Here is a 13,820-nt window from a genome sequence, read left to right on the forward strand (position 1 = left end):
AGCAGCATTCAGCAGGAGCTCTTTTACCAAATGCAGAAATACTAGAAAGCAGCAACACTCACATCTCCTGTCTGTGCCTGTTTCTAAGTTTGTGTCTGAAGCCATTACAATAATAATAAATAAAATAAAAGAATAATTAAAAAAAATCTAAACCAAATCTAAAGCATATTTTCAAAGGAACATGAAACTTAAGAAGTTCTATTGCTGCAAAGGAAAGCGGCATCAGCTAGAAAGGCCCATTATAATCTTTTGTGATTACAATATTAATATATCAATTTAGAACTGGATACCAAAGCAAATGAGGGGCAAGTGAACATGACTGAAAATGAGGTAGTTCTACTTTACCCATGCGATGGAAATATTATTAAGCAAATAAATGTATAAAATGAAAATACGATGGATTAGAAAGGGCAGAAGCACTAGCAGCACTTTTAAAAATCCCAGATGCCCTCCACAGTTTATCTTTCAAATTGTACAAAAATACACAAGAGGAAAGTTAAGCTCCAGAGGAAAAGACAAGTCGGACAGATACAGACTGAGGATGGACCCTTAATTTCTTGGCATGTGGAGAACAATACACTCTTTAAAAAAGATTAATGCAGAAGCAATAGGAGCTGAAAACAGCACTTGCTGAATGCAGACTTCTTGAATACTAAAAGACGCTTAGATAAGAATATATTGAGAAGAGATGGAGGAGGCACAAGGGAAAAATATCACAGTAGCTGCGCAGGAAATGATTTCAAAATATATGCAGAAGGACTACAGGAGCTGACCCACTTTATTTGTGGAGAATAGAATTCCTTTCGATAAGAAGAAATGGGCCTTTCTAGGCTGTCGATGAAACTGCAAATGAAATAAATACATTAGGAATAGGACACTTGGTGCAACTCATTGTGTAAAAGGCCAATATGTAATTATTCTTGAAGGATAGGAGAACTGAAACAAAGCATACATTTTCTTTGTCGATCTTCAAGGTAGAATTTACTTTTTTTATTATTCTCACCTGTGTTTACAAAGAAGCAGGTTCAGGTGGGAAACAAATCAGACTCGCAACCAGACACAGAAACAGCAAAAACTTCTGCCACCTAATTAAATTCTGCTCTTAGTAGATCTTCCTAAATATGTTTTGTGAACGAGTACATCCTCAGCTATCGGGCAATTCAGAAATAATACAGTAAATGCTTACAACATTGTAAGCTACAAAGAATAAACTAGAAGCAGTCCGAATGCTCGGTGCAACGGAAGCGCAGTTGCTGCAGAAACTCCAGCTTCAATGTTTGCGGAGTTTGTGATTTATGTGACCTGAATGCGGCACTAACTGGAGTCCTTCTTACAATGTTTCCTATGCCTTTAAAAAGAAAGCATCACGGCTTGAAAATGTTCACAGTGAAGTTGCGAAGGGTCTTTACAGCTCATGATTCCCCCCGTAAGAGTGAGCTGGGGAAGAAATGAATTCTCACCTCTGTTTCTGGTATTGTTTATCTGGAGGTAAGTACTATATGAACAGGATGAAAGCTGCTCTGATACATACGATAATCTTCTCACCTTCCGAGGCTGTACTAAGGATTTTACCCAATCTTAGCAAGGCTGCCTTTTCTGGACGAAACTAATAACTTGAAGAAATACTCCATATAGCGCTGTTTTGGGATGTGTCATTCTAAAGAAGGGATCTTCTGAGCACACTCCCGTGAGCCCCTGCCCAGGCTAATACTGAAGCTGCCAACGGGTTATCATTATCTTCTGTTCATCCTCCCCTGAGAAGGGAAGGAGATGAAAGGACTGACACCTTTCTCAGAACAAAGATCTGTCAGTGCAGTGTTACAGTACTGGCTCAACTACCTCCAACCAAGAGATGCGCTTTTCATGCCTTCAAAGACACAGGTGGTGGACAGGACAAGATCTGCACACAGTGGAGATGGAGCAGCAGCAAGGCAGAGATTGTTTAAGCCACCACCTCAGATCAATTAACCACACCTGTATCATAAGGGATGAAAGTTTGTCTAAGCCATCTTATCTATGTCACCTGCTTCCCAGCTATCTCCAGAACCAGGAGCCCTAACCTACCTTTCAGTGAAGCTTTACTTCCCATGGGATGAGCCCTCCACGAGTCCTCTACACATTAGTTCAATTAAAGGCACTAGAAAAGTTCCAGTTTACAAGCAAGTTCTTCACTGCTTTAAACTAATAAGCTGCTGATTTGATAGCAGCTTAGACTGGGATTTTTTTCCTGTCTCATTCACCATCAAAAGCTGACTCATGTATCAGCTTGCATCAGTTTATGTTCAGGTTATTCAAGTTACCTTGTCGAGGTACAGCAAAGCAGCTGTAGTGACATATTCATTGCAGTTTACAGGTGGTTTTTTGTTTGGTTGGTTGGTTTTTTATTCCATTTAGATAAAATGCTTAAAAGCCATTTCACTTATACCCCAAAATGCACTTCTAAAACGAAAAAATCATGCTCAAACACAATTTTGTTTGTAATTAGTTAATTAAACAAAGCAGGTTGGTTACCAGGCCCTACAGCCTGTAAAATTATTTATGAAATCTCAGTCTGCATTTTACAAAGCAATTGAGTGCATGATCAAAGCAGCTTTGCGAGGCAATGATCTTGTGTTTACTGCATTGGTTCGCTTGCAAAAAAAGGTGATTAATTTATTTACAACAGGTTTCTCTCTAAGGCTGACAGGATATTTTCAATTGCAGAGATGCAAGGAGGAAGGAGATGTCAGGGATGGTTGGGAGCTTTAGTGACTGGCTTCACAGCAGTACCAGTGACACAGGAGGCAGCATTTGGCTCTTGTTGTTTCAGTAGAAGAGGATAAAGCTCAGAGATTTCTTCATTTGCTGGACTGGAAACCATTTGGCAGAAGATGAAGTTGCCTTGATAGACCATAACGTTCAATTATTTTGACGAATTAATAGCTGTGTGGTCATTGTGATCTTAGTGCAAATACAGAAGCAGTGTAAATGAATTGCTGTTTAATCAATGGAATAAAACAATTCGAATACGTTGTTGTATATATGTAAAATGACAGGTAAGAAGGGGAACTGCACCACTAAGAAAGTACATTTGAGAAACAGCTCTTCAGTGCTTTCCCAAGAAGTTTATGCTTGTTAATTTTTTTTCCCCTCCCCCAAGAAAAAGGCCAAGTCGAGAAGAAATAACAAACTGTCAGTGAAGTTTTGCTTTGTAAGAATGCACCCTCTGACTTTATCACTGGAGGATGTTAACTCACCTTCTTGAGTTCTGCCTAAGTGTGCCGGTGCTTTTCTGTACTAACTGTAAATATAAGTGATCGGAATCAAATGTAGCAAAGGGAGCGATGAATTAATTATCTCCATCTAACATCAAGTCAGTCTGACTGCTGGCAGTGCAAATGGATAAATACAGAACCAAAAACTTTGAACTGTCTTTCTTCTATAGACAGCCCCCGTTCTTTTGGTTTGACAAACCTGCCTAGGAATAAAGGACACTTGACCGAAGAGTTTACCTTTATATAGTATCTGATAAGTATCCTCCGGAGGTCAAACACTTGCAGCATCGTTGCAGCGTTGTTATCAATGATGCTATATCCTTCCAGGATGTACTGGGTTCGCGTTATTTCCCATGTCAGCCATCGGAGGTTAAAGGCTGCATTACATGATAACAAGTGAGGCAAGTGCCCAGGCTTGCAGCAGCAGCAGCCTTCATTGTCTTCATCTCCTTCTGTTATAGCTTCCACTTCTCTCTGCTGGCAATATGTCCCTTGGCAGTGAGAAAAAGAGAGTACGCTGCCAGTTATTGGGGGAGGAGGAAACAAAGGACTTCTTCCAAGCCAAAAAGAAGTATGATTGAAGGCTTTATGCACTTAGCAAAAATCTAACAGAAAGAGCTACGACAACAAATCAGATGTGCCAACTGATCCATGCGCAGCAGCAAATAAAGAGCTGTACGTTATTTATTTACTATCACCTATAAAAGCCAAAGGGGCCTGATCTAATGTTCTAGGCGTTCGGTTCTGAGCTGAGTGAAACTACAGACCACAGCTTCTGCCTTAATAAAAACTCCCCAGGAAGCAACACTAAAGAGTCTTGCTCCATCAGGCACATTAAGCAAATTGATCCAAGTCTCAGTCCGCTTCTTCAAAAAACGCACAGGATGCAAACAAAGGTTTTACAGTGTGCCAGAGCACTTGTAAAATCTGGGGTTTAGCAAACTGTACTAGAACGCATGTTCCAAAAATAACATCCACTGGGTTGTTCTTTCTCCCACTGGAGTAAGAGCTACTCTGGATCAAGTATCTCTTAATGAATACTACTAGTGGCAGTATATCTTCAGGACAGAACAGCTTGCTAATTAGCCTGTTACACAGGCTTTAGATCAAAACAGAGTAAATCTTCCTGAAAAAGAGATGTTAAGGCAAAAAGAAGGCATGAGGCAGATGCAGAAACAATAATGTATCTGCTCTGCAGACTGCATTTCTAGCCTATGCTGTTGTGGACACTGGATGGCCAAGCTGAGCCTTCCAGGATTTGAAATGTATGAATGTGGTTTCTAAACCACGTAGCGCACTACAAACGAAAACCCAGGTGGACACCTCAAAATACACAAGTTCTCCAAATGCGCGAGCTCAGTTCTTGATGTATGGATCTTTTTAAAATGTACTCTCTGTGGGCTGTTGCAAAACTTAACTCTCCACTGAATTTGTACATAAACCATCTTTCAAGGCCACCTCCTGCGATGCAAGTTACACGTACGTCTGGCATGGGCCTTCTGCCCAAGGTTCAGTAGCACCCCAGGAGAGAGCCGGCTCCTTCAGCTTCCCAACGGCTTCAACAGGAGCGGAAGGTGCAAGACACCGTGCTGCAGTTCAGCAGCTGTGACCCCCCCTGCCAGGACCGACAGGCCTGTTCCGTTGTGTCACTGGCAATGGGAGAAGAATTTGGCGATGTTCATCATCTGAATGTTGGACCTGGAAAGAATAGTGTCAGCTCCAGTCCCCCAGTGTTTGCCAGCACCTGGAAAGCGAGCCTGGAGCAAGGCAGCGCCCAAAGGCCTTTCTGCGCAGCACCAGGACAGTGTCTATCCCAGCCCCATCCCAACTGCCTGGTCAACAACCTGTGGACTTCAGTTTGTACCGACAGAAGTAGCACCCAAAATATTCCTTTCTCTGCACTAAGAAAAACCTTTCAAAATATAACAAAATATGTGAAAGCATTGGTTATCACCTCTTTTTTTTTTTTTGCCTGGACACCTCCTAAAATGTATCGAGCATGCAAAAACATCCAAGAAAAAGAAGAACAGAAAGATCAGAAGGAAACGTGTGAGAAATAAAACAGGATTGTAGCCCTACGAGATGGGGGGCAAAAAAGATCACGTATATCCCAGTGTTCTCTGTTCAGTTTTCTGTAAGTAAAAATTTACACGGTGTAGCCAGTGTTGCTCACACACTGATATATGTATTCCTCCCTGGACTACAGAGATACGCAGTACGACAAATTATTAAATGTCTTCAAGCCTTCCAAATATAAACACCTTTCCTCTCAACACTGCCACAAAGTACAAAACATGACCTATTAGCTGACATTTCCAGTTGGACTAGACATGAACTGGACTGCTTCTGCTTCATATTTCACAGATTTCTACATGAATTAACACTTACTGCTCAACAGCAAAAAAAAAAGCAACAACCGCTCTGGGCCAGTGGATGCTTTTCCGAAGTCAAGTCACAAGGCATCATACTCAAACTCAAGCAGGGAGGCATATTCCTTTGTACATAGCTCCAAAAGAGTGAAGTAACTACCCCATGCTGGTGCTGTTACTAACGCTGTGATGTTTATTTTTGAAAGTTTAAAGGTCTCTCAGTATTAAACTGAATTAAAGAGAAGATACACCTTCATCCCAGGTGCTAAATTAAGTATTACCAAATGTTTATAACTGATGAATTACACAAGCCTAATCAACAGCTGCCAGGGATCCCCTTACAACTAAGGGACCTAAAGATGGCTTTGCTCAGTCTGTGTAAGTCTGTTCTTAAATATTTTCATTTTTTCTTTTGGTATGGAAAGATCACATTTCATTCCTATGGAACGCTGGCTGTTTCTATGTGATCCCTGTATTATTACTATTAATAAATACCAAATATTATTACCATAGATTTTGTAATTACTACTTTTCTTAAGCCATTTATTTTGTAAAATACAGGGCCTAATGAGGCTGGCAATGCAAATAACAGGCGAATTTCAGAGACCCTCGGTGTCTGAGGGAAGCTGTCACCACGTGCATAACCAACAGAAGATGCCAGAACAAGTATTTGCGTTCTCAGCTAATTCAACAGGTAAAAATGTCTCCGAGTCATCATTGCTCGGTAATTTTAACCAGTTAAAAGTTAAAATTACACTACAGTGGGTGCAATTAACGTTGAACTTGGGGAGTGAGAGACATTCTAACTGAGACTATGTTATTCCAGACGCTCTGGGAACCAACCAGAAGAGCTTACATGGTCATTTGGCAGATTTATTCCAAAGAATGAAATCAGGGCTGTGCTCTTCAACATCTGGCAAACGTGCACTTGCTTAACGAAAGCTGTTTGATGGATGTGGGTACTACCACCTTGGGGATTTGTGTCCGGACTGCTCGCGGAGCCACTGGGGTATCCCTGTTAAGTTTAAAGGTGTAACCTGAGCCATGGCCAGCGCTCTGAGACAACACCAAAACCTATTCCTACCATCATGCTGCTGGTCAGTATTTCCAAAAGACGCCTAGCAAAAGGACTCAAGCCTGCAAAGACAAAATGCAGGCTTGATGTCCAAGTACATGGTTCCCTCCCAATTCTTGCAGTCAGTTCTAGAAAGACTGCCAGTAATTTTCTCTCATCTTTAATTGAGCCTTACTTTAATCCATGATGCACTGGCTGGACTTCAATGCCACAGATTTGCACGTTACTGAGAAATTTCATTTTACCAGTGCGTATATCAATCCTTTTTGGTTCATTACTCTAGACACCGGTACTGCAGAGACTAAGAGCACGTGCTCAGCTTTATGCATTGAGCCAAAAGGGACAAGTCACGGCAAATGAAGTTAAGTATTTGTGTACATCTTTTACAGAAGGGTGGCCCTAAACTTTCCTGTGTATGTTAGAAGCTGATGATTTCAATGACAGCTTTTATATTGCTTCTCAAAAAATTACCGAGTTCAAGCAACTCTGAGAGAATTATTCATAAAACCAAAGAGCAGGGAGCAGAACGTGCACTTCAGTTCTGCAATATAATTAAGTGTAGTACCATTAAATATTAAAATACAGGAAAATGTTTTCACTGGTAATTAGTCATTTTAAAATCTGAGGGAAAACATTTTTTTCACATTTCTTTCTGCACTAGGAAGAAAATAAGCTCTCATGCTTCACTCAAGCTTCATCATTCACTGTGACCCTTGCTAGTACAGATGAGACTGATTCATTTGTATGATATCTAACACTGGATGGTTGCCAAAAATCCATCAATGCAAAAACATGCGCCAGCTGAACAAAGCAAGGTCAATCTATGTGAGCTCAGGAGAAAATCAGGGTGGGAACTTGGAGCTCTTTCTTATTTTCCTGACACATCAGGATTTGAGGACTGACTTGTGCTCTGCCAGAATGATCTGACCTAAATGGAAATGAGAAAATTGAAACTGAAGACTGTAATCTCACTTCAAGAGGATACATAAAATACACCTACATTAATGACCACCCAGCCTTCCAGAATTTAAGGGTGAAATCAAAGTGTGCTTTTGAACTCAATTTTGAAAACTCAAGTGAAAAGAACAGTATTTTTCGGTTCTGAAGGGCCAGAAAGACAATCCTGTAACACAACCACATGCTTCCAGAAGCAGTTTGAGTTTCTATAAAGCACTGCAGTTCAACAACACATCTAGAATGAGGACTAATTATTGCAGCTGAAGGAGGCGATAGCTCGAGCACTGGGCACTGCTGACATACAATAAGCAACTAGGGTGCAAATGTATGTAGAAAGGGCTCATAGGGCTCATGCAATAATCCCACCCCACAAACGTTAAGATGATCATAAGTCACTCTCTTACACTAGGCACTTCAAGCTTTAAACTCTGCGACCCCAACAACCAGTTTTGGACTAGGGGATTTAACTAGGTGTTAAGTCTGAGAGATGGAGCTGGATATAGAGATGGCAGCCGTGAAGGTGGACTGAAGCCCAGGGTAACTCCTTCCGTAGGCCATGCAGAGGTGTCTTCACCGATGGATGACTCCACAAAGATGCCTGGCTGCTCACCAGTTCGGCAAAATCATGCACATGATAAATGCATTACAGTGGAAGTCTCTGACTCTACTCCACCCTGCTCTGCAGCAAACCTGAGTATTCACCAAATCTGATGGATAAGGCTCCTTCTCAGGGAACACTTCTCTTCTGCTCAGGATAGCAGCTTAAGAAGCAGCACTTATCACCCAGTAGCTGCACAAAGAGCATAACTGCAGCCATTGAAAGGCCATCCTCTCCCAAAACAAACCTCAGATACAGCTCCAGAAACACAGAAAAACAAACACTTCAAAAAGGAGTGAACTGAGCTCCCAAATGGAAACTCATGAACCCCAGAACTGGACACATTCTGGAAACCAGCAACAGTTTTGGCTCTTTTCCTTGTGGAATTTGGATGAAGAACAGTAATTTATAGGATCTGATGGTCTCAGGTTGTTTCAAAGAAGTATCTCAAGACTTAAAAACCGATATTAATTATTCAAGCATCAAGGCTGTCAGTTATGAAACTGTGGTTTGGTTTTCAGGTGCTTGCATGCCTGAAAAATAGCCTGGCTTTCAAGCCAGATCAGTTGCTCTGATAGCAGGCATACCATCTCTTCGGAAACCTTTCCTCTTCTTGGTCCACAGAGACACATTACAGAAGGCCAGGTGGAAGAAAGCATTCACTAAAGATGCCGGTTGTTAAACCTGCAGCTGCCAAATACCACAAAAACCTATCATGTCACCTCTTTTGGAGCACAATGCAAGGTGCCACATTTTGTTTCTGGCAAAGCTATTTTCTCAATAAAAAGGTTGCAGTGCATCCAATGACATTTTCCTTCCTTCCAGAAGTCTTCTCCAGTGCACCCACATACACATATAAAGTTGTGGAAGGGAGGAAAGGGAAAAAGGACATCAACTATTCATTCTGGTCTGTGTCACAGAAACTATTCTAAGCCTATTTGAAAATCATAGATGGCTTCCACTGTTGGAGCACTGCTGTACACCTAGAAGGGTTGTACATCATAGATTTCCTGCATTCAACATAAGGCAGGATCTTTAAAAATCCCAACTAAATCACCAAGGTTAAAGAAAGCCCTTTGCATCCTCTCTGTCCATGCCTCTAGTATTTCTGAGCACTGTCTCTGTCAGCCTCTGTTCTTTCCCACAAACAACATACTTTTGGTTTTTAACCTTCTGCCCAAAAAGATGTGTTAAAAATAGCTGCTTTTCTCTGAACTTGTAATCTATCAATACCTTTTGATGGTCTGCTGCATACACTGAACATACCTCAAGTGTGGTCTCAGGAAAGACATGAAGGTGGGCACTTTAATTTCCCAGCAGCAAGAGGTGATTTGTAAAAGTGAAAGTTGCAACCACCCTTTAAACAAAGAATGATTCTTGCTAGCGCTACGGAGCCTTCAGACAGAGAAATCAAACACAAATAAATATTCCTTACACTGGTAATGTACTTGCTGCTGTAATAAAACTATACAGTGTACACATGCACTGCAGAAATTAGTATCTTTTCTTATTTCTTAGACATCGTTACTATGCTTAAGGTGTACACCCTAAACTGGCCGCATTCATACACCATTTTGCGTGGGAAATAAGCTAGCTAACACAGAGAAAGCCCCACAGGCGATCCCATCCTGCTGTCACAGCTGCCTTCCGCTACGTACAGTCACATCTGTGTCTGCTCTGTGCTTCCTCCCTTGATTCATCTAATGAAGTTCCAAGCGAAGCATGAATATTGAACATGCAACATGCAGTAACCAAAAAATCATAGCAGAGGTTTAGAAGTCAATTACATGATTGAAGAATCCCAGGCATGGGTTAGAAAATAGCTCCTCAAGATTTCAGCATCACCCTCCATAAGTTATTTCTGCACACGTAACGCCTAACTGGATGTTCTCCAAAAGACACTTTGTAGAGGCACAGACTAAACAGGAAAATATTTTAAGTCTTCCTTATTCTACAGGGAAGTTGCAGGAGCTAGGTATTTTGACATTCATCCTGCTTGTTCCCTGATTGTGGTTTTCCCCTGCCTCTTCCTTTCAAATTAAATGATACATTATGTATTTCCTCTGGCAGGCTGCTTTTAGCATACAGCTCTGGTCTAACACCGACAGCAGAGCTAAGTTAACGAAGGGCTTGATTCCCCAATACCCGTGGGGTCCACCAGTGCAGCTACCTCCCAAGTTTTCACCTAGCCTGAGCTCATTACTACCCTCTCTTCGATTTTGGTAAAGGAGGGGTTGGGCATCTCCTCTGAATGCCTGGAGGTATCGAGCCTCCCCCTCCCTTTACACACAGGATCGATGACAGGGAGGCACATCCCCTCTGTCTGTAGAAAGGAAGAGTGAAGGACTAATTCATACAAGGTGCTTAATTTGAACAGGACTAATCCCCGCTTTGATGACTCTCTTCTTTCAGTCTGCTCAGTCTGTAACTTCTTACCCTGCCTGCAGGGGTTTGGTGGTTGGGGTTTTGCGGGTTTTTGTTTTCATTTAAAAGCTAGGCCAAATGCTTCTATTATATACAGTTAGAAGGGCATCTGGATCAGTCATCATTTATAATGGCAACTCTCCATTAGGTTGGACTGCAGACCGGGGGGGCAGTACCTCCTGCCCTCCATACACCTAAGTTCAGAAGACTCAGTGACCCCTTCTTTGGGCACTGCTGTGGCAGTATCGCCAGCACAGCTTTTCAGCTACCACAACAAGAAACACCCATAGGAAAATCCAGAGCTCCGCAACGCAAACATTGCTTTTAGTTTACTCATAAACAGAAAACAGTCACAGACACAGAGAACACTGTTGTCATTCATTCATTTCCAAAGCAAACATCGACTTCTTATTTAAGGAACAGCAGATTTTTAGGGCCCTCAATTAAAATTACTTGTTTGAAATTGAAGTCAAGCAGCCAAAGCTCAGAAATTACAGATTACAAGTTCCTCCTCTGGCCCTTTTTTTCCTCCTTGTGGGAAACCATTCTGTACAATGAAAGGAATCGGGGTCCTATGTGCAAAACAGTGCATGACCAGACAACTAAAAATAGGAATGTAAGATGCCGAAAGCAGAGGAAATGAGCCTAGTGCTTAACAACTGCCTCTTGACTTTGCAAACCACCATGTTCTTCCAGGGCAGCTGCATACACTCTTCCCACTTACGCAGAAAAAAATTCCTACCGTATTCAGTTGTACCCCACAACAGTCATTTGCAAGATTTGAAATGGTGAAGGACATGCTTAGTCTGCAGAAGAGATGGCTCTCGGTGCTGCCTGGGGACAGCTCTGACCTCCTGCCCCTGCAGGCAGTGATCCCGCTCAAAGGAAGCAGCAAAGAAAACCTTCCAAGGAGGAGTTGCAGCTCAGTCCCAGCTTTCACAGAGCTTCCTTGGGATAGCCCTTGGCCCAGCCCCTACAGCTCCTGCCTTCAGGTCAGCCCTTCTGGCTCCTTTTACTCAGACTCAGCGCCCCGGGGTCTGGGCACCCTTGTGTAACCCCTATGGCCCCAGCAGAACAGCCTGGCACCTTGTTGACACAAGGACAAAAACTGTTAGAGAGAGGGCATGGTACCGCAGCACAGCTTACCTGGGGCACAAGCCACCCCCTGGTGTCAGCACACCACCTCAGCGAGTCTCTGCTGGCCACGCAGCAGACTATCTGCCCACGCTTTGGAATTCGTGAAGCTTTTATTAGTGTCTCTGTTGGGCAGATCCATCCTATCTGGCTTGTGCCTGGTTCCCCTCTGTTCCTCCTACTCCGTCCTTAAGGAGGCTTGTAATTCATGTGGTTTCCCTGGCACCCATTCTGCACGGCCCAGTGGGGTTCGACTCTCACAGGGCATGTCAAATGCTACATGTTTGAGCTGCTCTCCCCTCAGGTATGTTCCTTTATTGAATCCTACATGGCTTCTCTGTTCCAAGCCAAACAACATCATAACAACACTCGCACACTCTAGTGTCTCTTCCCATAACACCTTCTCTACCCAGAGAAAATATTCCAAAAGCCGGAGAAACCTTCCTGACACACCATGTCTGCGAGGACACAAACTAACTACACGTTTTCTCTTATTCTTGGAATAGCATCATCCAGTGGGTTCAGAGAAGAGTACGGGGGGAATCCATCTCCCTCCCATTTCCATCCTTTCCCTCTCCTTCTAGTATTGGGTGCTCTCTTCCCCCAGTGACACTCCGAGGGTGAGGAGGAATAGGGGACTGGATCTGTACTGCAGATGAGATAACCTAGGTGAGATTCCCATTCCCGTTTTCCCACTGCTCTCTTCCTCCTCCAGCAACCTGCCTGTGCTTTCCCAGTTCACAGTTCGCTGCTGCTCTGTCTGCCCAGCTCTTTTGAACACCCAGCTAAGGGTGCTGTTTGCAGGCTGCCAGCCTCCTCCTGAGGAGTGTGAGAGAGACTGGGAAAGGGGATATTCTCAATGGGAACTCAGCTGGCTCTAACTGGAAACCCATGAAACACAGGGGAGGCTGCAGGGCTCAGCCCCAGCTGAATGTAAAGACCTGTTGAGCCAGCAGATGTGCTGGATCTACTCACAAAGTGAACCAGGTGCAGTACTAACACTGAACAGCGTTAGGCAATCTGCATGAAAAGGTCAATTTTCAGACGCATTTAGTTACTTAAACTATGATTTTAGGGAATACTGCAGTGCCTTGACAGATAGCACACTGCAATTTTTGAGCTTTGCTCGCTGATCCAAATGCCTGGTAATGAACCATCCTGGCTCAAAGTCAAAGTCTTCCCAAATCGCAATGCAACAAAACTACCCAGTTGTTCACCATTCAACTTCCAGTTCATTAAGCCCATCTGCTAGACCCCTGATCTTTTTATCCAGCTAGCAAATGGTTTGAGGATCCTTTCATATTTTTTTAATCTCTGTTTCCAAGGTTTACTTTTTTTGAACTGAACTGCCCAGGGATGGTGATGATGGAGAGGGACCCAGCAACAGGTGGCAACTGCATAAAGGAAAAAAAAACCCACTCACAAAACTCATGTAATTTAAGCATGAAACTGAGATTTCTTTCTTCTGTTTGCTTCAAATCCTACAGTGAACTATTTTAACACAAAAGGATGATCAGCAAAGATAATTTTCTGAAACTAGAATGCAAGTTAATGGAAACATACATAGTCCTGCTTACTGAAAACCCCAACAAATCTGAACAAAATGTCACCATTGTCCATGATCTATCACTTTAACATATATAAATACCTCCTGGAAGTCACTATTCAGATCTGCAGAAATTGATGAACTATTTTTTTCCTTTACAGAGTTTCCAGAAAGAATTATAACTGTGAGCAATCAAAATGATAGGCTGACTTAAAAAACGACAAAAAAACAATTATCTCAGAGATTTACCAGCCTGTGAAACCAGTGGTACTGTAACGAAAAGATCTGAACTGCCACAGTATTTAACTGTTCTTGCAGAACAACAGAAATCTGCATTTTTCTGGCCTGGATTTGAAAGACGTAATAGCAAATTCCAAATCCACCCAAAAAACACTTTCCACCTGTGGACTCTATAGGGTGCTTAATGTCAGTACCTATCCCTGACACAGCAGCACCACTGCTT

The 13,820-nt window shown here is 42.5% G+C and overlaps 1 protein-coding gene across 1 annotated transcript in view; it reads right to left on the bottom strand.

Moving 5' to 3' along the window:
* PCNX2 (pecanex 2) overlaps positions 1–13,820 on the bottom strand; it is a 159,744-nt gene that overhangs the window by 22,776 nt on the left and 123,148 nt on the right. The window contains exon 26 of the mRNA XM_056342869.1: positions 3,492–3,745. Within this exon, the coding sequence (XP_056198844.1) occupies positions 3,492–3,745 (254 nt within the window). The remainder of the gene's footprint in view (positions 1–3,491; positions 3,746–13,820) is intronic.

Source organism: Falco biarmicus, chromosome 6, assembly GCF_023638135.1.
Source record: "Falco biarmicus isolate bFalBia1 chromosome 6, bFalBia1.pri, whole genome shotgun sequence".
NCBI lineage: Eukaryota > Metazoa > Chordata > Aves > Falconiformes > Falconidae > Falco > Falco biarmicus.